The 20195-nt window shown below is 41.6% G+C and overlaps 2 protein-coding genes across 4 annotated transcripts; both read right to left on the reverse strand.

The window, feature by feature from the left end:
* Positions 1–356: 356 nt before the first annotated feature.
* On the reverse strand, positions 357–17061 carry hoxd3a (homeobox D3a). Of its 3 annotated transcripts, none has more exons than XM_088383239.1 (4): positions 16979–17061; positions 4650–4709; positions 2802–3419; positions 357–1908 (listed from the first exon to the last, which is right to left on the reverse strand). In XM_088383239.1, the coding sequence occupies exons 3-4, from the start codon at positions 3292–3294 to the stop codon at positions 1166–1168; spliced, it is 1236 nt and encodes a 411-aa protein (XP_088239365.1). In that variant the 5' UTR covers positions 3295–3419; positions 4650–4709; positions 16979–17061; the 3' UTR covers positions 357–1165. The 3 variants fall into 3 exon arrangements, with proteins under 3 accessions (XP_088239365.1, XP_088239364.1, XP_088239363.1); XM_088383238.1 differs by lacking the exon at positions 16979–17061 and adding an exon at positions 6896–7126; XM_088383237.1 differs by lacking the exon at positions 16979–17061 and adding an exon at positions 5928–6527.
* Positions 8805–12066, reverse strand: hoxd4a (homeobox D4a). Its single transcript, XM_088383240.1, has 2 exons — positions 10661–12066; positions 8805–10423 (listed from the first exon to the last, which is right to left on the reverse strand). The coding sequence occupies exons 1-2, from the start codon at positions 11067–11069 to the stop codon at positions 10125–10127; spliced, it is 708 nt and encodes a 235-aa protein (XP_088239366.1). The 5' UTR covers positions 11070–12066; the 3' UTR covers positions 8805–10124.
* Positions 17062–20195: the final 3134 nt, after the last annotated feature.

Genomic DNA, 20195 nt, shown 5'->3' on the forward strand with positions numbered 1-20195 from the left:
ACATTAAAACACGCACACGCATGCACTTTCCCTTTCTTGCGCGTCGATACATTGGATATATTTATTTTTTTAAATCCACCCGATCAATAAAAGGATGGAGCTCATTCTCTTCTTAGTAATAATCAGACGCTCGGTGTCGTAAAAAATAATAAAACGTCAATAATCTCCGGGGCCTTTTCTATTTCGCAGAAATGCACTTTATACGTTGGCTATGCTGGTGTCTAATGTATCGATCCGCTTCTCCTTGTTTGCAAAGTCCAGTGGCGCTCAATTGGCCTCCTGGTAGTCGGCAAACTCAACAAGGCATGGACATTCTATTCATATTCACAATGAAAAACAACACACGACGCCTCGTGGAAATAAAACAGTCAAGTTTGAGCACTTTATTTACAAAATGTCCAACACAATAAAATAGAACATTTCAATATTGTCGGGGTCTGGTAATTTGATGAGTAACGACAGGAGACAATGAGTAGAAAAACCAAAATGACATGCTGGTGTGTACAATATTTGATACTTCGATAGTCTACGATTTTGCTTAAGATTCCACACAAGATTAACCATGGACACGTAATGGCGCTTATACACTATAAAATGCCCCATTTGTCCCCGATATACAATTAGATTTTTTTTTCAACAACCCTGTTTTGCCATCAAGTGCACTGATCTGTCCAATGTTACAAAAAGAAAAACACGTATAAATACTCGCTTATAAACGATAAATAATGTGCAATCATTAAATAATAAATAGATAAGAGCCCGAAAACGATTATTCAATAATCATGAAAATAAATAAATTCGATGATGAGGATGAGATCCTGACAAAAGAGACAAAAAACGGGACTAAAAGTCCTTCTCACTACTGATGAGTTTCTACGTTCATCATCTACTTCAAGTCAAATATTCAGTCCAAAATGCGCATTGCACTTTATATATGTATATATTTAGAAGAAGAAAAAAAAACAAGAACTCTCAGACATCCACCCCCACGTGTCCAACAACGTGAGAGGATTATTTAACAAAAAAAAAAAATACACAATAATCGTCATATCAATACTGTGATGATAATAATGCACAACGACTCGCTCGGACTTATTCGAAGAATGAGGTAATAAAAAGAGCGCGACGTAATATTGGCACACACTCAGACAGATCCACACTTCTATTACAAGTGCGTGAGTTTGGGCGCTTCCTGAATCCTTCCCTGAGTGGCTTGGTGCGAGGTGAGGTCCGTGTAGGTGGGGTGGGGGTCACAGGGTCCGTGGTGGTGGTTCCCCGGGATCTGGGCGGCGCAGCTGTAGTCTACGCTGGTGGACGACGGGTGGGGAAGGTGGCCCAGGTTGAACACGGGACCCGACGCCGGCATGGAATCCACAAAGTTCCCTCCCACGTACACGGGGCTGCCCTGCAGGTTAGCGCCGGCGAAGGTGGCGCCGCTCTGCATGCCGTGGTGCTCGTACTCGGCGTTCTGGTAGCGCTTCTGCTGCGGCATGCAGCCGCCCAGCGGGGCCGTGTACGCGGCCAAGCCGTACATGTTCTGCTGGGGCTTGGCGAAGGGCGGAGGAGACGGTGCGTCGTAGCCCAGCGAGTTACCCAGTTGGCCGGAGTAGCCCATGTGATTAGCGCTGGTAAGCGGCGGGCTTCTATCCGGGGAGTGCCCCAGGGGCGAGTGCGCGATCCCTTTGGACTTTTGATCCTTTTTGTACTTCATCCTCCTGTTCTGGAACCAGATCTTGATCTGGCGCTCGGTCAGGTTCAGCAGGTTGGCCATCTCCACTCTGCGTGGGCGGCAGAGGTAGCGGTTGAAGTGGAACTCCTTCTCCAGTTCCACTAGCTGCGCGCTGGTGTACGCAGTTCGGACCCGCTTGGACGCTGGCCCAGTCGGACTCTTTTCGTCGCTCACCTCGCCTGAGAAAAACAAAATGATTTTTTTTTACCGTGTGTCCAAGTGGGAGATTGTGAAACCATAAATCAGTTCATGGTATTAATAAATCCACTATTGCGAAAATAAAGGTCCTGTAGAGGTTCTATAGCAATATAGGTGAATAGGTGCAGTTAAAGCACCATCGAGGTTAAATGAGTGCAACAATTAATCAACACAAATCAAATGAGCAAGCACCTGCTCTTTGGAAAATAGTTTTGCCTATTATCTGATATGTAACTGACCCAACCAGTAACTGAATCAGAATCAACTAAGCTTGGTTTTCTTTGTCAATTTGAAATATTGCCCTGTTTTCTTTTATAATGGGATGGAAATAAAAACAATATAATTATTAACAAATTCGTTACCTACCAGCCTTATTTCAGTGTAGAAATTAGAAATGAGAATAAAAGAAAACTGTCATTAATTTCTTTTGAGGAAAAACGCTATAGTGGTAAATATACGTCTTTATTCAAAATAATTCTTCACTGTTTTTTGAAAAGATAAAAAGAACTAGTAGTATCGGTACTTGGTATCAGTATCTATAAGTCAACAATTGGGTACTGGCAAAAGTATCTGTCTGGAAAAAAAAGTGGATAGACAACAAATCAATCACTCCATGCAAGGAATATTGTTCATTTAATTAGAAAAAGGGGTTAAATGTTTTTAGTATCTCAACGTTATTAAAAGTGGAGTTAACGTTTGGCACACATATGTATAGCAAAAAATTAACATGAATTAGACCCAGATGATGATGCCACGGGCCTTATCCGCCCACCAGCCCCCACCCCCTCCACCCCCGGGCCTTACGTTTGACACCTCTTGCCTGCATTATTACTTGGCGAGAGTGCCACAATATGCACAAGCATTTCCATCATACCAGCAGCTGGGCAGTTGTTATTCGTCTTCTGCTTGGCGTTCTGCCGGGTCTCCTTCATCCATGGGAAAATCTGCTTGGTCAGGGCGGGCGACGCGTTGTTGCTCCCCGCCGGAGGCTTCTTCTTCTGGGGCGCGTTGCCGTTGGATCCGGGCGAGGGTGGCAGCGGGGCTCCGGCCTGCTGTGGCTGCTGCTGTTGCTGCTGCTGCTCCCCGGCATTGGACGCTTGGCTGCTGCTGTTGCTATTGGTGCTATTGTTGCTTTGGCTGCTGCCAGCACTGCTGCTGCTTTGCCGCATGCAGTCCCCATTTAAGTCACTCTCCTTGAGGGTCAGCGGCCTGCCGGAGGGGGTCTGGATGGGACACACGGAGCCCTGGTAGTCCGCGTCGATGTTTGCCGCGGGGTAGGACTGGTGCGCGTAGTTGTACGAGTCAGCCTTGGGGTACGTGTAACCCCCGAAGAGTCCCGAGTTGTCGTAGTATGTTGCTTTCTGCATTTTTGTTGGCTCGCTCAAAGACAATCAAGCAGGCAGCGTCTCTCCAATGGCATCAGTGGCGGTGCTTGTGATTTATTTATTTTTTCACGTGATTGGCCTCCCCCACTTTGCCTCCAGTCTGTCACCTACACATCCCAAAATATGAAACACATTTTAAGGTTAAAAAACATAGAATTCCCAATCTCTCTGATGCACATTGCAGCACCAGTTGCACCCCCCCCCCCCCCCTTCCACACACACACAAAACAGTTAAAATTTAACTTGGACTCAAAAAGACTCTCTGTGGGGCTTTGGTGTGACGCTGAATCAGCATTTGACACGGCAACACACAATAGCCTTTTCACTAATCACAAGCTCTGACAAAGCCCGTCGTGGAGAAGATGGAGAGACGCTCACACTCACATGGATCACCCAAATAATCTGTTAATATTAATAAATGAAATGTATGTGCGTGGGAGGGTATAATAGGTCGTTCATGTGGGCGTGGTTGGCACAATTTCATATGATCATTTGTCTTGTCTCTACACAGCTTGCATAATCTAATACAATTGAATACATAACAGTCGAAGCAGTGCAAAGCTTTATTTCAATTTTAGCGTCTTGGTTGTAATATTTTGCAATAACCCATAAAATATTTTTTGTACTGCGTTCCCTTTCTTCTGGACGTTAATAAATATATTTTTTGCCTTGCCTACAAATTTCCCTGCGAATATAAACTCTGTGTTAATATTTAAGAACATTTTAATGTCCAAATATTGTAAAGAATTAAGCAACATTTTGCACAGGCGTTCAGGTCATAATCGGCGGTCCTAAAAATCACCTCGTAAATATCAAAAGCAGACTGTGTATAGTGTACGTTGGTGGTGCCGCTCGTCGTGCTGCATAACAATTGCACCTGTCACTGTGAGAGCGCCGCGGCAAAATTTATGAGCGCAAATGTGCGCGTCGTTCACACAGAGCAAAAACACACCACACACGCTCGCACACACACTTTGCACTCCACTACAAGTGCAAAACAACCAAGCGTAGGTGGAAGGCAAGCGAAAGAATTTCATATGGTGCCGAGCTGCTCTTATAAAAGCGGGCCCGTTGCTTGCAATGCTGCACAATTAGTCCTCTGTTCGCCAGCGAGAAGATTTACGCAAATATATATATTTTAAATGGACTACTCATCGTTCAATTTTTACATTTTTACTGTACATTTTGTGCGTTGCAGCTCTTCGGAATTAGGAGGTGAATATAATGACATTTCCATGCCGCGTGTCTGTTTAGGTCACTGAAGGTTCACTTTATGTTGGGGCAAAAACAACAACAACAACAAAAGGCTTTGTTTACTGTGCGTGTGTGTTACTCACCAAAATCTGCGCAAATGTGTGTGACGTCCTTTAAACATTCAGCATCGTACCCAACTCCACCTGTAAAATATAAATATTTTCTCACTGTCTCAGTATCGCATATTGTGTGATCTAAAAAATTGGACGCGCAATTACATTTTTTTTTAAAATCTCTTGTTTTTTCAAAAAGCAGTGTGTCATGTGATGCGTTTAAGACCCCCCCCCCCCAAAAAAAAGTCCTACATGTGCACTTTAAACAAAGACGATATTTAGCAGTCATAAGCAGTTTTTACCTGACCTTTTGGGTCATGCGGCTTTTAAGTCGACGTTTAATGAACAACGAGGAACGGTTTTAAAAGCTTGAAGTAGAAGCCCAAAATGCCGCAAACTCCAACGTCGCTCCACAAGCGCACACTGATGTCAAGAAATTCGACCTTGCTATGGGAAGGAACGGCTAAAAGACGGCTCGAATGTGGAATTATTTGTAAAAGCGGGTCGATATAGAGCCGCTCGAGTGCTCGGGGCCCACTGGGCGACGAGTAGCAGACATGCTCGCCTATTCAAGGCGCAGTGTTCCTCGCCTACGCGCTGCTACGGTAAGTTTGCTCCACACAATGGAGCCGACTCCATGTAGACACTTATTATCTCCACGATGGAGTTGCGAGAAGAAAAGGAAAAAATATTGAAATTAGTCCCGAGTGTTTTGGTGAATTACAATACATTTGGTGAAATTAAGTATTTCCTTTTAATTTGGAATATGAGGCTACTGTTAAAATAAATGATTATTAAGACGTTTAAGATGTCCTTAATGCGGGAATAAGAATTAAGAAATTATAATATGGACATTTTAAAATAAAAAGACGACAGAAAATGTGAAAACGGCGCAAAATCGAAATGCTTTTCCTTTGTCTGCGAATCCTCACACACAATTTGAGGTTTTTTTTTAACAAAGCCGCGCGGCTCAAACCACATAAATCACACCGAACGCCATTGTGACGATAAGACAACAAATTAATGTGATTTACGATCCGGGAGTCAAAAAGAAGAAAAGTGCCTTCTACTTTTCCCTTCGCGCTGGCTCGCGTGGAAATGAGCTGAAAAGTGCACCGGGTTCCGTCTCCATCATATTTGGCTTTTCCTCTTCCAAAAAATCAGAAGCTTCCTTTTTTTTTAGTGGGGCTCTGCATCCGCTGCATCCGCGAGCGCTTTAACGAGCGTCCTCCGCCTCCGCGTGGAATAAATCACGCTTGCATCAAATTAACCTGCTTAAAGGTTGCTTTGCGCCATGCAGCTGCTTACCTGCGCGTCAATTCATCATTTACAGTAACAAAAACCAAAAAAAAAAAGCCAACGCGTGCTCGCTTTCCGCGACTCCTTGTCGAATAAATCCTTCAGCTCGCCTTTTGTGTGCACACAATGCTGTCCTAAACCCGATCTTGCTCTTTTGCAGACATTTCCATACACCGGTGGAGACAGTATTCCCGAAAGAGTGCAGCGAGGACTCAGCTACCAATAAAAAGCCAACATAGGGTATATCCTTATTTCTGCACAGCAAGGAGAGGAGAGAAGGGGAAAAAAACTTGCTAGCAATCAATCAGCAAATGAAATAGCAGGAATTCGAGTGTAAGGCCCCCGTGTAGATTTGGGAGCTAAACAGTAGAATATTTGGTTTGGGGAGGAGGGGGGAGCTTTATGATGACAAATAAAGGCACTGCCCTGCAAGATGCGAGCATATTTGTCCACGTGATTTGTTCTTCCTCCACCTCACCGATCCATTTGGACAAAAGAGCTGCGTTCAGATTGGTTCCATTCACAAAAATCTTGCAAACATTTCTTGCCACACGACTAATTTTACACGTATGGCATTAAGCAAGGTATAAGGCCATTGTTCTTCAGCATTGACAGGCAAGCGCGTCTTTCAATAACACAAGCAATGAGCGAGCATTTGTCACGAGAAAGGTTCGGAAGGCTTTTGTGCTTGCTGTGAAGAAAAAGATTCAGCATATGTTCACAGGGTCATAAAAGTGAAAGGTTTACAGTTTTCGCGTCCCCCCCACACCTACTCCCCTCCTCCCCTCCCTCCCTCGCAACCTTTCAGGAATTACTGGGGGGTGATTTACAACGCATGCACAAGTGTCAAAGTTCCATTTATACACATTTTTAAAATTGAATTCGTGGCAAATGAATTTGAGCATCCGCGGTGAGCATGCACATCCACAAATGCGAAATAAGTGGCCAGGCAAGATGCAGTAAATAATCGGACCTACCCGAGCATCCATCGGTTCGGATGTGTCGCTCCTGACGCTGCTGTGCTGCTTAGAAGCTATTATTGTTCCCCCCATGCACCCCACTTTCTCCTTAGGAAGATCTTTTCAGTTTTTCAAGTCTAGATAGAGTCCTCGCGATTAATGACGACGCCGAGCTTCGAGGGGGGCAACGGGGAGCTGCATTAATTATCGGGCCGGTCACGTGATCTGAGACCAGAGAGGGGGGGAAGCAAGCTTCCGGAGAGATGCTGTCGGCGTGGATTTTTCTGCGAATGCTACTCCCCAAAAAAAGACGACGTGCTGTTGTTGTCAAGAAGGAAGGAAGGCGGAGGGAGAGGGGAGAAGACTCAAATATGGCCGGATGGGGAGAAGCGGCAGCGGGGAAGCAGCCTTAGCGCATGCGGCTGTCATTGGAAGTGGCACGGCGCCTATGGCTGCCATTTATTGGCGCTCGCACATGTAGGTCAGCGCGGAAGCTCACCCCAACACGTGTAGTCCAATCACACACTTTTCCCATACAATCATATGCGAATACTAATGGGGGGGGGGGGCGCCTTGCATCCATCCGACTATCGTATAGATGGTGTGATGCGTTCAAGGACATCAATTTGATTTGATTTGGAGACATACGGGAGTGTGTCTGTGTAGAGGGGGGGGGGGGGGCTAGTGGAGATTCCACATGTCTTATTCGAGGCCTTTTGTGTGATATGAGCTTCAACAAGGTGTGAGGTCTTTTCCTCGTGATGCCATTTGAAATCATGCTGAGGATTTTACTGAAACAAATATTCGTGTCCCACTTAAAATCAAATCAAACCGTGTTTCAAAAACCACCGCTTGGATAAAAGCACATAGCAATCACTTGATATTAATACATTTATTTTTAATTATAGATTTTTCTTCAACTTCCAACCTGGCATGCAATGGATGCCTTCATTAGAGTGCACATGCATGCGTAAACTTGAAAATGGTGGTTTCCGCGCACGTTTTTTGTTGTTGTTGATTTTTCCCCAAATTTCAAGGCAGCAAATTTTGATACAAATTTGAGTTGGGCGGTTTAAAAAAATATTTTAATTTATTTCAATGTGATAATTGTCTTGTGTTCCTCCCCTGACGTTAAAATATTAGTAAAAAAAATAATAAATTGTTTTGAAGCAAACAACTTGTTTTGTTATACTTGTCGTTATGAATATCAATAATTTATATTTTGAACTTGTTCCAACTTAAATTATTGTTTCCTCTCATGGGAAAAAAAATACAAGTCATGTATTTTTAAATGCAGTTCGCTGGGTAAAATTCAAATTTCAGCCCCCTCAAACCGAATCTGATATTTTCACTTCAGACGAACGTGTCACTGCCACCTGACATTTTCTGCCATTGAAGTTTTGTATTGTGATTTTTGTGTGTGTGCTGACTGCCTTACAAGACTGCGTTTGCATTTAGAAAAAAAAAGAAAGGAGACAATAGAGAAATGAGGACAATGCCAATAATTTAAGAACAGTAGAGAATTTAAGACTATTGACCCGCGTAAAAATAGAAAAAAACACGTCCCTATTGTGTTAAATGTACGAGTATTTGTTCTATACAATATGTGCATTCTGTGCTTTTCGTGAAACCGACAACGTTACGGGTAAATTGATGCGTAAAAGAAGACGAGCCAAAAGGCGCACATTTGGCCGATGTTTTCCAAAAGCGCCCCTGCATGTGGCACCTCGGGCGTCAAAATGTTACAAAAATAATAAAAAAAAAAACACTAAATATTGTTTTTTAAGCAGTGCCGAAACGCATTTTACTCATCGTTGTTATTATTATTTTCTTTTTTTTTCAATTTCATTTTTTTTATACAATTTTTATACAATCATTTGAATGATTGAATCACGGTTGACTGAAATCAGACACTTGTCAGCCATCATTTAAATGCATAATCAGTAGAAATCTTTATTTGTTTCCAATATACATCTCACATCCCGGTGCACAAATACAAAGTAGAAAGCATGTACAAAAATAAGACCAGTAAAAGACATTGCATTAACAATGACGCCTACAAGAGAACATCGGAGGTCTTTTTTTTTTTTTTTTTTTTTTGTGGGGTAGTTAAGAACTCCGTTGTAGAAATCACGCACCGACTTGCTTTGGATGCTTCGCGGAGTTGTTTGTGAGGGCGAAAAAGGAGAAAATGCAGCTCGTCCTGCCGGGTCAGGGGGTGTTGGGGTCATCCCTTGCGGCTTGAGCGTGTCCCCTGGATGAACCTGCCAACCGACCTTCGCCTCAAATACCTCCCCGGCAAGACCTCCATGAGCTGGGACAGCTTCTAGGCCTTCTCTTGTCTTCGGACAATGACGGGTTTAAAACAAAACCAAGAAGGAGAAAAAAAAACGGTCTTGTTTTTTTTTTTTTTAATCTGGCTTGTCACCCCCACTTCTTTGTGTAACTAAAGACAAAATACATTCTCACATTAAACTAAGACGACATAAAGCCATGCACAAATGTGTAATTTGTAAAAGATTACATATTCATTTCATCGTGTGTGCGCTGTACGAAAACGTCCACTTAAAACCGCAAATAAATAAAATTCAACATTCTCCTAAATTTCAAACAAACTCGATGTCATGCGGGAAGATTTTGAAAAAGAAATCGGCTTGGCAGATAGGAAAATATCAACAAAGAAACGTAATAATGGCTCTTTGTAAGGAATGTTCTTTTCAAAGAAAACAAAACGTTTATAGTACAAAATAAGTTAAAACAAACAAGCAACGAAGACGAGCGATATATATAAAAACGAGATTTGTTTTCCTGCTTGCGATTTTCCTTCAAGTATATTGCGCGTTTGTGAGAGGCGCTTTCTTTTTTTCTTGCATGTGTGTAATTTGAACGAATGGGCTCCCTGTGCGAAATAAAGCTATTTAAGACTTTAAGCCAGCGTGAACTCACGAGAGACGACATTCTTAAATCCACAGAGCCCCACCACCACCACCACCCCAACCCCAAAAAATAAAAAATATTTTTTTAAAAAATGCTTGAATTCGTGGCGCCATATGCAGGAAGTGTGTCGAACCTCTTTCCGGCAAAATACTGATTGATTTGCTTTTTTTTTTTTTTTTTTTTTTTTTTTTTTAAGGTCTAAGGTTTAGGCTTAGGACAACACTGATTTTTGTTGTTAAATTAAAAAAGCTCAAAAAACGACTTCAGTCCATGCAAAAAAAAAAGTCAGATGCAAGTGAATTGTCGTGGTTTATAAGGACGTGATGTCAGTACTGTTGTCCTTGTGGAGGCTTTGCAGGTGGCCGTGGGTCGGCACCGACCTGCCTTTGGTGTTGGGCAGTTTGTGGTCCTTCTTCCATTTCATCCTTCGGTTCTGGAACCAAATTTTGATCTGTCTCTCTGACAGACAAAGCGTGTGAGCGATCTCGATCCGGCGCCTTCTGGTCAGGTAGCGATTAAAGTGGAACTCTTTTTCCAGCTCCAGAACTTGCTGGCGCGTGTAAGCCGTCCTTGAGCGTTTGGGCTCCGAACCGGTGTAATCCGGATTGACTGCAAGGAATTAAAATATATATATATTATTTAAGAAGTGTGAAAAGTGGGATCATATTTGTATTATTTTACGCGTAAAAATAACGCACTTGCAACCACCCTTGGGGGTTTTAGGCTCTCTTGTTTCGCGGCCTGTTTCGCCCCCCCCAGCTATCAAATTTACGACTCGTGTAATTGGCAAGGCCTTTCAAACGCTCCCATAAACATCACACCGGGTGATTTCCAAAGCGCGCTTACCCGTGGTGACGTGCACTTTCTTCATCCAGGGATAAACTACCGCGGGCTGCTTCGCTTGGATCCCGTTTGGACTCTTGGGGTTCTCCTGGCCTGAACACGTCCTGGCTCCGGCCACATGAACCGAGTCGCCCGGCTCCGTCTGCGCGCCGTACGGACTCGGTTGTCCGGCTCTGTCTTGGACGTGACCCCGCGGCTGCAGCGGAGGCTCTTGCACTGCGGTGCATCCGAACGCTTGCTCCGTGTAGTTGGCGCGTGGGTAGATGGCCGGGTGCTGAAAGTCAGCGTCCTGCGAGGGGTTGAAGTAGTCCGAGCCCTGCTCAGGGATGTAGTTATTCTGCGAATATTCCTCGCAGGGAGGAAATTTGGGGTCCACATACTTGGAGTTGACCATATACGAACTCATGGCCATTAATTTGTGAAGGTAGAAAATACTAATTTTTCTCCAGTTGTCTTTTTTCCTGCCTCCATAAAGCCCTCCTACTTTGGTGTCAACTGAATAAAGTTAGCGGACCATGTGACTGTGCGGGCCAATGGAGGTGACGCTGCTGCTCGCACGGGTAAACAGACAAGTAAAGAGCAATTTCATCCTCTCCAAATATGCCCCTAATTAGACTCCTGCAGGAAAAATAAACCTCCAAACATCTGCTTGCGTGCACGTCTAGAAAATGAAGGTCCACTCCGGATAGAACAAAATCACTTTATACCTCAAATTATGCTCAAAAAGGAAGATAAATACAAAAAATGTAAAAGCCTGCGCCTCCAAGCTCTCATGTGCTTGTGCTGTGGTGTTGAAAAGCGACAAAGAAGAAGCCCCAAGCGGAGTGAGGACAATTGATGGCGACTGTCTTTGTCAAGGAGGGGGGGGGGGGGGGGGTCATCCAAAAGTTACACCAATCTCATCCCTTCATCTGCTGCCACGTCTCGCAAACAATTGGCCGCCTCTGGGAATCATTCATTAGGCGCACAAACAAGAGCAGGGAAGGCGTGTGCATCCAAAAACTGTCCCAAAAACTATTTGTGTCATTTTGGTCTAAGGCAGTAAATAATGCTGGGAAAACTTGAAAATATCATTTATTGACATTTTTTAAGTTCCTTCACTCAAAAACAAGTTGTTTTGAGTTGGGGCGGGGTCAATATATGACAACAGTGCAGTAAATTATTTGTTGTGAAAAGGTGAGATAGGCACCTGCCATAAAAACAAAACTTACAACATTCAATTTAATCGTCCAACTTCAAATCTTATCAGTTTGTTGCTTTGAAATTTGAACTTCCACGTTTGCTTTCAATTCCAAAATGTTCATGCAGGCATGATGCTCAAAATGCCAGAGGATGCAAGGAAGTCAATAGATCGAAGTCTTTTCATCGACCATATACTCCCCTAGAATCGAATCTGTGACTGGGCTTGCATCACACAAATTCGGTTCTACAGGGTATATATAGACGACGGCAGGCCTTCCTAAAGAGCAAATCAACATGCGTGAAACGATCCAAGAGACAAGTCATGTCAACTTCTTCATTTGGAACCCCCCCCCCCCCACAAAGACTTCCTTCCCGTGTGTGTGTGTGTGTGTGTGTGTGTGTGTGTGTGTGTGTGTGTGTGTTTTCCTGCAATTTCCACCATTTGCCTGCATGTTTGATAATGGCTCGGTTATTTTGGCTTCTTTTTGGCATTCCTCACAATTAGAATTGTCAAGTGAGGGAAACAAATGGTTGGTCTATTCTCCCTGCAGTGAGAGTATTTTCTACGAATATAGCTGATTTCATGAAAATTTTATGCAACAGTGTGTCAGTTTCTTTCACTTTTTACTTGGGTTCCTTTTATGAATGTTTAAATTGGTGGAGAAAACAAGTCTCTTGCCATCTTAAGAATGCAAAAATCAATCAAATCTCTTTAACTTCATATTAGCATTACAGTCAATTTTCTGGAGCTAATTTAAGTCATATTTATTTTTTTAGTACAGAAACTATCTGCATGATGCCAATAAATCCTTCAAGATTAACTCAATCTTTATCCAACTTGCATGAATTATTTCACCTCAAATTTAGCATTGAAATTATGGAATAGTGGCACATTTCCTTCAGATTTGAAATGAAAAAAATAAAGGTTCAAAATATGGAAGTAACTAATGGTTATAAATACCCTCTTTAATTATTAGCTCTATTTTTTAATCGAAATAACTATTAAACAATAGACAGCCAAAAATTAACCCATAGGAAAACATGCCTCTGAAGCACCTTTATTTTTCAGTGTAAACAAATTCTTTGTCATCTAAATCTATAGTTTATCTCCACACGGGCTAGTTAACCCATTGGCCCCCCAAAATTATTTTTTTTCAGGCCCTCTGACAACTCAAAGGGGGCACAAGTTGAGCAATCCCCTTTTTAGCCATTAACTATAAGCTCAGTGGCAGCTACTTACACAGCTCGGCATCCAAGCTTTCACTCTTACTGATTAATTATTGTGCATATCAAACAGCGTTGATCATTTTTCTTCGATTTTCTCATCACGTTGGTCCAATGATAAAAAAGAACATCCATTTGAAGTGTGCATGTGAATATAAAAGAAAAGACCCTATGTTTTTAACTTGGCAAAATTTGTTTCAAATTCGTTGAAATATAATCGTAAAAAAAAGAAATGCAGCAGAAATAGCACACATGTGTTATTAAGTAGTGAGACAGGCTGACCTGTCTTTCACCTTGCCCAGGCCAGCCAGCACTTGAGACGGGTCAAAGCCGAAATGCAGTACAAAAGAATCATACAGTCAGCGTTTTTCAACTAAACGCTCAAAGCCAGTGTTCTTGGCCTCTTTTCACTCAGCCCTCTTGCACGGATTTCTCCCTTTCAAGAGCTCCAAATAGAAGGCGGATTTTTTTATGCCACATTTAGACACTATAGCACGCTTTTAAAATGAGCAGTAAATACGCTTTTAAGCATTAGATCTCTCGGTTTTTTTTTTGTTGTTGTTTTTTTTAGAACTAATGTTAGGCACATCGAGGCCTTAGGGCTGTAGGCCACATGTGACAAATAGTATTTCATTTTTATACAATAATGTGATTATTCTCGTTAGAACGCAGAATATTCACGCACCAAAATAACAATGGGCAAAAGAGTAGCAGATAAACAAAGCTAGAATGCAACTCAAGTCCTGATTAGAGACGCTACACTAACACAATTAAATACACGTTGGATTTAAATCACATTTGAAACAGAAAAAAAAAATCACTATGTGAATCACGTATAGAACGTCATCTCCCGAACCCCTCCCAACCCCCCGCTACAGCCGCCCCCATTTTCCTTTTCCACGCAGGAAACAGCGTTAGGTATATGTGCGTGACATCATACGCCCAAGCAGCAAATGATAAAACGCCGTCTTACCGCAGTGCCAGCCAACACACACACGCGCGCGCGCGCGCACACATCAGCACCACCGCCAGCTCCCTCCAACTCCGCGGCGGACGCGCAGCCCCACGCGGCCGGCTGGCTGGCCACCCCGCCGGCCGGACGGACGCTCCTCTCCGGCCCATCTGGAGCCGCTCGCCGATACACAATGCGAATTATATTTTGTCTTGTCAAGCCACGGGCCATAAAGCAAACTTTAATGGCGTCACGTGTTTCCTGGCAGCCACTCACGAGACCGCGCGGGCCCATAAATAACCCTCCAAAGTTGCACTTCCTCGGTAATGGCTGTGAGGCTGCAGAGCATGCGAGCAAGGAAGGAAGGAAGGAAGGAAGGAAGGATGGATGGATGGATGGATGGATGGATGGATGGAGGGAGGAAGGTCACAATTGTCGTGACACCACTGGAACACGCGTGCACTGAAATAGACACCTCTCATTTAAGCACCCAAGGATAATTTCCCTTCAAGTATTTTTAAATGTATTGTTGCTTAATTTATATTAATAACAACAATAATAATAATAATAATAACGATAATAGTAATAATAATAGTAATACATTAATATCATAATACTAATCATCACTATTGATTATAGTGGTGGTATAGTAGTTGTAGGGTCCAAATATGAATTATGGAATGGCTATTTCATTTAATTACCCCTAAAATTAATAGTAATAATGTAATGAGATTTTTTTCCAATTATTTTTGAACGTATTATTTTATTGTATTTTTTGGAACTTATTCTGATTTGAATGTATATTTATTAACTCTCATAATTCTAATAATAGTCTTCATATTTAAGTAATAATAAGTTACAGTAATAATAATGATGGCTGAGTGGTGATAGTAGTACAATAATACAAATATGCATCAAGAAATGGACACCTCATATAAGCTGGCCTAAGTTTAATATTAACAATGTCCTTTTTTTTTTTTTTCGAATTTGCATTCATTCTTATTTTATCATTGTCATCATCACCATCTTCACCATTCATTACTATTTTATTAGTTAGTAGTACTACTATAGTAGTAGGAAGAGTAATAGTAGTAGTATCAGTGCTATTGACTATTATTAGTAGTAGTGGTAGCAATAGTAGGAGGAGGAGTATGGTGGTAATAGTATAGCCGTGGTACTTATATTACCATTGTTATTAGCACTAGTAGTACTAGTAGTACTAGTAGTACTAGTAGTACTAGTAGTATATTGCTCCAAACTGATTTCAGTGTTGCGCCTTCACTTGAGCTAAATGTCACCATAAGTAAACGTACTCAAAAAGTACATATAATACTCAAGTCATGATGATCTTGTTTTGTTTCAATCACAAATGTACTTAATGTGAAATTGGAGCCTGTTTAGGTGAACACACGCGTGACAAACAGGTGGACACGTTCGTTGAACCTTCTGCCATCTAGTGGAAGAACATTTAAGTGTTCAACCTGTCACTATACGTCGCTGGCATGAATAGCTGTAATTCGATCATCATTTTCGGACCAATTAAGTCAAATTGGATCAGCACACTTGATGCTCACTCATCGCGTTTGGGAATCACGTGACTCAAGCCATGTGTAGTGCCGCCCTCATAGTGACGTCAGTCAAATGCGCAGCCATTCCTCCTTCCTGTGTGGAACGTCATGATGATGACCTCTCCTGCCCCTCACCAAAAGTAAATTGCTTTCAGTTCAACCTCAATATGATTGAATAAATACGTCTCCATCTATTTATCACTAAGCAATTCTAAAGCTAAATTCGGCCACAATTGTCCGAGATTACAGTCATGGACTGCCCCAAAACTCCTTTGAGAAAAGCCAAGCAAAAGTAGTCATGTGAATGTGCCTCTCAGCCAATCAGAGCGCAGCTTCATTGGCAGTCAGAGGCTGACTGTTGGGCAACAGTGCCTCCTGCTGGATACTGGGGTATTGCACCCCCTCCCTCTCACGCCCTCTGCACATCTAAATGAACATTGTACTGATGCAAGAAACATTTTAAAGGAGGCATCTGGTCGATATTTACACGAATTTGACCTTAATTTCGTTAGGTTTTCTTTGCTGCTGTTTGAGTGGCTAACTTGAGTCGTCTGTTTCCTGCAGTGTTCATCTGAAGCCTTTCCAGGCCTTTGTGGGTAAAATATGTCCAATTGAACATTAAACGAAAAGCTGTGATAGAATATATTAAAAATATGACTTAATACATTACAAATATTGGCTTCATTCAATATAAGCGAAATGCAATCTGTATGGGTATTTGCAAGTCCTTTGTACAGCTTTTGAACTTAATCCAAATGTAGTAAAAATCTAGAATCCAAATGCTTATTGGAGTCCAGAAAAAATGACGTGACTGCGTGTATTCAGGCTAGTCTACTGCTGCTGTCGGTGCTGTACGCAGCCTCCATTTTGCCGCATTGCAGTGAGGTTGTAAATACTTTCGCAGCTGCCTGTCAGGCCTCACTGAAATACTGTCTTTGTTCACTCGGCCCCATCTCCAACAGCTGAAAAGCAGCGGGCAAAACATCCACACACAAAAAAAAAAAACAACAACCCCGGCTTGCATTATGAAGCTAGTAGCACCATTTTGATATCAATATGACAGAATTTGCAAGAAAATGCTTTACCAATTTTTTTACACTCTAATCACACAAAATCATTTGAAATGCATGTTGTTTATTTCTAATGACAGAATAAATCCCTTACATGGAAAGGAGCCCTCTCAGACAGAAGCAATCGATTGCTAAACTGTATTTCATGCACAATCAAAAAATCTCCTTGTTTCTTAGAAAATGACATTTCTCATTATACCAACAATAGGATTATTATTAGCTCCTCTGCACAGAGTGAAACGAATTGCCATGCACTGTTCTGCTTGGCAGAGGCAACAGGAAGCTGTCATTTTCACATCGCAGACACACGTATACAACAACTTACAAATCGATGTCGGATAATCCATGTTTAATCGTCGACGTTGTCTCTTTGGCGCTGGATGCTGTCGGATTTGAAGTTGACCTCGTTGAAGCGAGGAGACGACTGGCAATTTTGACATCGTATCGCTTTGGAGCGCATTTAGACGCAGAATGAGGTGATGGAGAGAGGAGGGGGATTTGCGATGGCAGGGGGGGAGGGGAAGGGTGGGCGGGGGTCCGCCTGCCTGCCTGCATGGGAAATGAGAAAAAGAGCCATGAAGACGTTTGCTACCTCGCACACATGACCAGTGGCATCCAATGACAGGCCATAGACGCTCACAAAAGGCGTCTAGTGCCAAGTTGTAAATTCTCCGCTCACAAAAAAAGGAATTTCCACTGCAGTAACTCGTCCTGGTTTTTGGGGGGCGCTTAAAGGCGAGGGGCCCCAGCAAGCTCCTTTTCGCCCTTAAGAATGACCTAACCAGCTATAGCCAACTAGTATTGGTACATTCTAAACTTTGTTTATTTATGTATTTATTATTTGATTATTGGTTAATTTACTTTTAGGCGCAAAAGTCGACAAAAGGTCCAATCGCCTCGATTCTACCGTACATCAAACCCCCAAAGTCTTTAGTGAGCATATACATTCTGTTTATATTGCGCCATTGAGTTCAAGAGGACTCTGGCAATTGTGCTATTTAGGCTAAATAATAATGAATTTTATTAATGACACAAAAGATTATGCAGTATTTACAATGCAAAACAAAACAAAAAACACCTGAAATTGTATTTTTCACCCTCGTGCTTTGTCTGAATAACCAAGCAGATTGCCACGACAGGATTTAAAATGATAGTAAAATAAAATGAAAATATTTGTGTAGCTCATGTTTAAGCGGTGCTGGTGCGCATACCTGCCTTTGTTGGCTGTATCTTTTTGTTTGCACTACGGACCGTGTGCGAGCGCGTGTATGTGTTTCATTTTATTTCCCCTCATATTGGAATAAAACCATAGGATTGGAAGTAGATGCAATTGAAAACGTTTAAAGTAAAAGAATAGACTCGGCTATCATTTGAAGTGAACGTGCAGTGGCGTGTATTTTTGTGTTTGTGTGGTGTGGTGTGTGTGTGTGGTAGTAAGGACACGCCATGTTGGTGGTGAGATGGTGGACTAGAAGATTATTTACAAGAACCCAGGCTGGCGAGTTGCATTTAATTTATAGTCTCATTTTGTTATCTTTTCACCACTGTGTTGTGTTTAGTATCGATTTTTTCCTCTTTTTTTGAAATAGCTTTTTGCAAACAATGGGGAAAATAATAAAACAATAGGAAATAAAATTTTACACGACTGTTGTATTTTAGGAATCTTTTCATATATTTTGTATGTTTTATTTTATTTATGATAATTTATATTATAGTTGTACACGATGTATTTGGTTCTCGCCTATATGATTTCGGCGCTGATTGGCTGGAAGGAATCACGTGGTTCGAGGGCCTTGCATAGCGAAGAGGCGAATATTTACCTTTTAAACTATAATACGGGATTTTTGTAAATGTATATTTCAAAGAAAGATTACTCTTTTTTTCAGTTACCGTAGAAGTCTGCTCTTCTTGTTTGTATTCTATTTGAGGTTAATTTATGGTTTTATAACCAGCTTCAATCAGCTCTGCTTGGCTTATCATCCTATCAAAACCAGACACAAGCCAGGAGGCAACAAAAAATATTAGCTCGTGACAAGTAGTCTTAAAAAAAGAACTAATAAATTAGCGCATGTTGACAATCTGAAAATAGTAAACACGGTTCATTGATAGCGCACCTTTGCAATACTTGACCTAACGTTTAATTTAGTTTTTTTATTTTAAACGTGTTAGCCAATGTAGATACAATAAAATAATAATAAAAGTAATGTACATTATAGTAATCATATAGTTACTATTTGTAATCCCGCATATTATAATTATTTGCCTAACTTAATTTCCCAGTAGCCATGATGTTGAAATTCTTAAGTTATTATTATTATTATATATTTGAGTGTACTGTACTTTTCACATGAAATGTATTATTCTGTGGAACATTTGGGGGAACTGTTTTTCTTCTCAGAAGTCGTTACAGTTTTTCTATAGTCTTCCGAGGGCCATAATAAATTTGTGAAAAGAATAGCATCAAGTTTATCTTTATACATTTGGAACCTTTGTGGGTAAACGGTGTGCTGCAGTTCCTCTGAGGCTTTATTTTGTTTTGGGTGGCTGATTGCATCGAATGCTATCACGGGTCCAGGAGTCTTGTGGTCATCATATTTGTAACATCCGAATACCACATTAGAGCTGTGCTAAATTAGAGATGTGAAAATAGCTCATCCCAATATTAATGCGAAAGCTAGGGAATGAAAAGTGCATGAGTTCATTTTTGACAGTTGTATTTGAAGCGACTAATCTGCGAGCCTTAATATAGCATCAACATTGATGATCACTGTACTGCTCCATTAGTTTATATTTCCTGAAACAGCCCAACATTCATCCTCGTGGCAGTCCTCTATTTTATGGCAACGACTAAACAACTGTTGACCTCGCAACACACGAGTACGCGCACACACAAAGGAAATTATTTTATTTTTTTTAAATCTTTTTGCAGGTATTTATACAAAGAACATTTGGGATATTTACAGTCTTACGATTATGTAAGGGGGTGCAAATACCAAAGTCCGTTTCTGTTATTATCATTATTATTATTATTAATATTAGTATTACGATTACTATAATTGTAATCGATACACGATGGCTCCTTTTTGTTTCCATTGTGTTTGATACCACAGCGCCCTCTAGCGCCTTGCGACGACTCTCTTTTTTTTATACACTGTTGCATAGTTATAGTGTAACTACACTATAATGCACGATTGTGACCCTTCCTCTAAAAAAAAAGTACTTTACTATCAGATACAAGGAAAAATTTAAAAAAAAACAACAACTAGGCACTCCAATTGAAGTTTAGCTTCCCATCAGTGAGAAGCAGAGTTGATGAATTAACGTGACCATTAAGATGTGGGAGTGATTTCCTGCGCACCACTCCATCGGCCAGACACCCCTGTGTCCACATTTTGATTGTCAGCAACACACGCACAAAGAAAAGAAGTGCCCTGAGAGGGAAAAGGAGCTTTCAAAGGGGCTCGTTGTAATTACTGACTGCCAGGGCCAATAAACTCATTTAGGCCAGACGTCTAGCCATCTCTATGGCTTTATTTCTTCCT

Source organism: Syngnathus floridae, chromosome 8, assembly GCF_059516105.1.
Source record: "Syngnathus floridae isolate MCC-2025c chromosome 8, RoL_Sflo_1.0, whole genome shotgun sequence".
Taxonomy (NCBI): domain Eukaryota; kingdom Metazoa; phylum Chordata; class Actinopteri; order Syngnathiformes; family Syngnathidae; genus Syngnathus; species Syngnathus floridae.

What these genes read in the sequence shown, in the direction of transcription:
- hoxd3a (XM_088383239.1), bottom strand. Translation starts at nt 3,294, where the DNA reads ATGCAGAAAGCAACATACTACGACAACTCGGGACTCTTCGGGGGTTAC. An exon ending in TAACAACTGCCCAGCTGCTG is followed by an intron (nt 1,909 to 2,801) that starts GTATGATGGAAA and finishes TGTTTTTCTCAG; the next exon opens with GCGAGGTGAGCGACGAAAAG.
- hoxd4a (XM_088383240.1), bottom strand. Translation starts at nt 11,069, where the DNA reads ATGGCCATGAGTTCGTATATGGTCAACTCCAAGTATGTGGACCCCAAA. An exon ending in GAAAGTGCACGTCACCACGG is followed by an intron (nt 10,424 to 10,660) that starts GTAAGCGCGCTT and finishes AATTCCTTGCAG; the next exon opens with TCAATCCGGATTACACCGGT.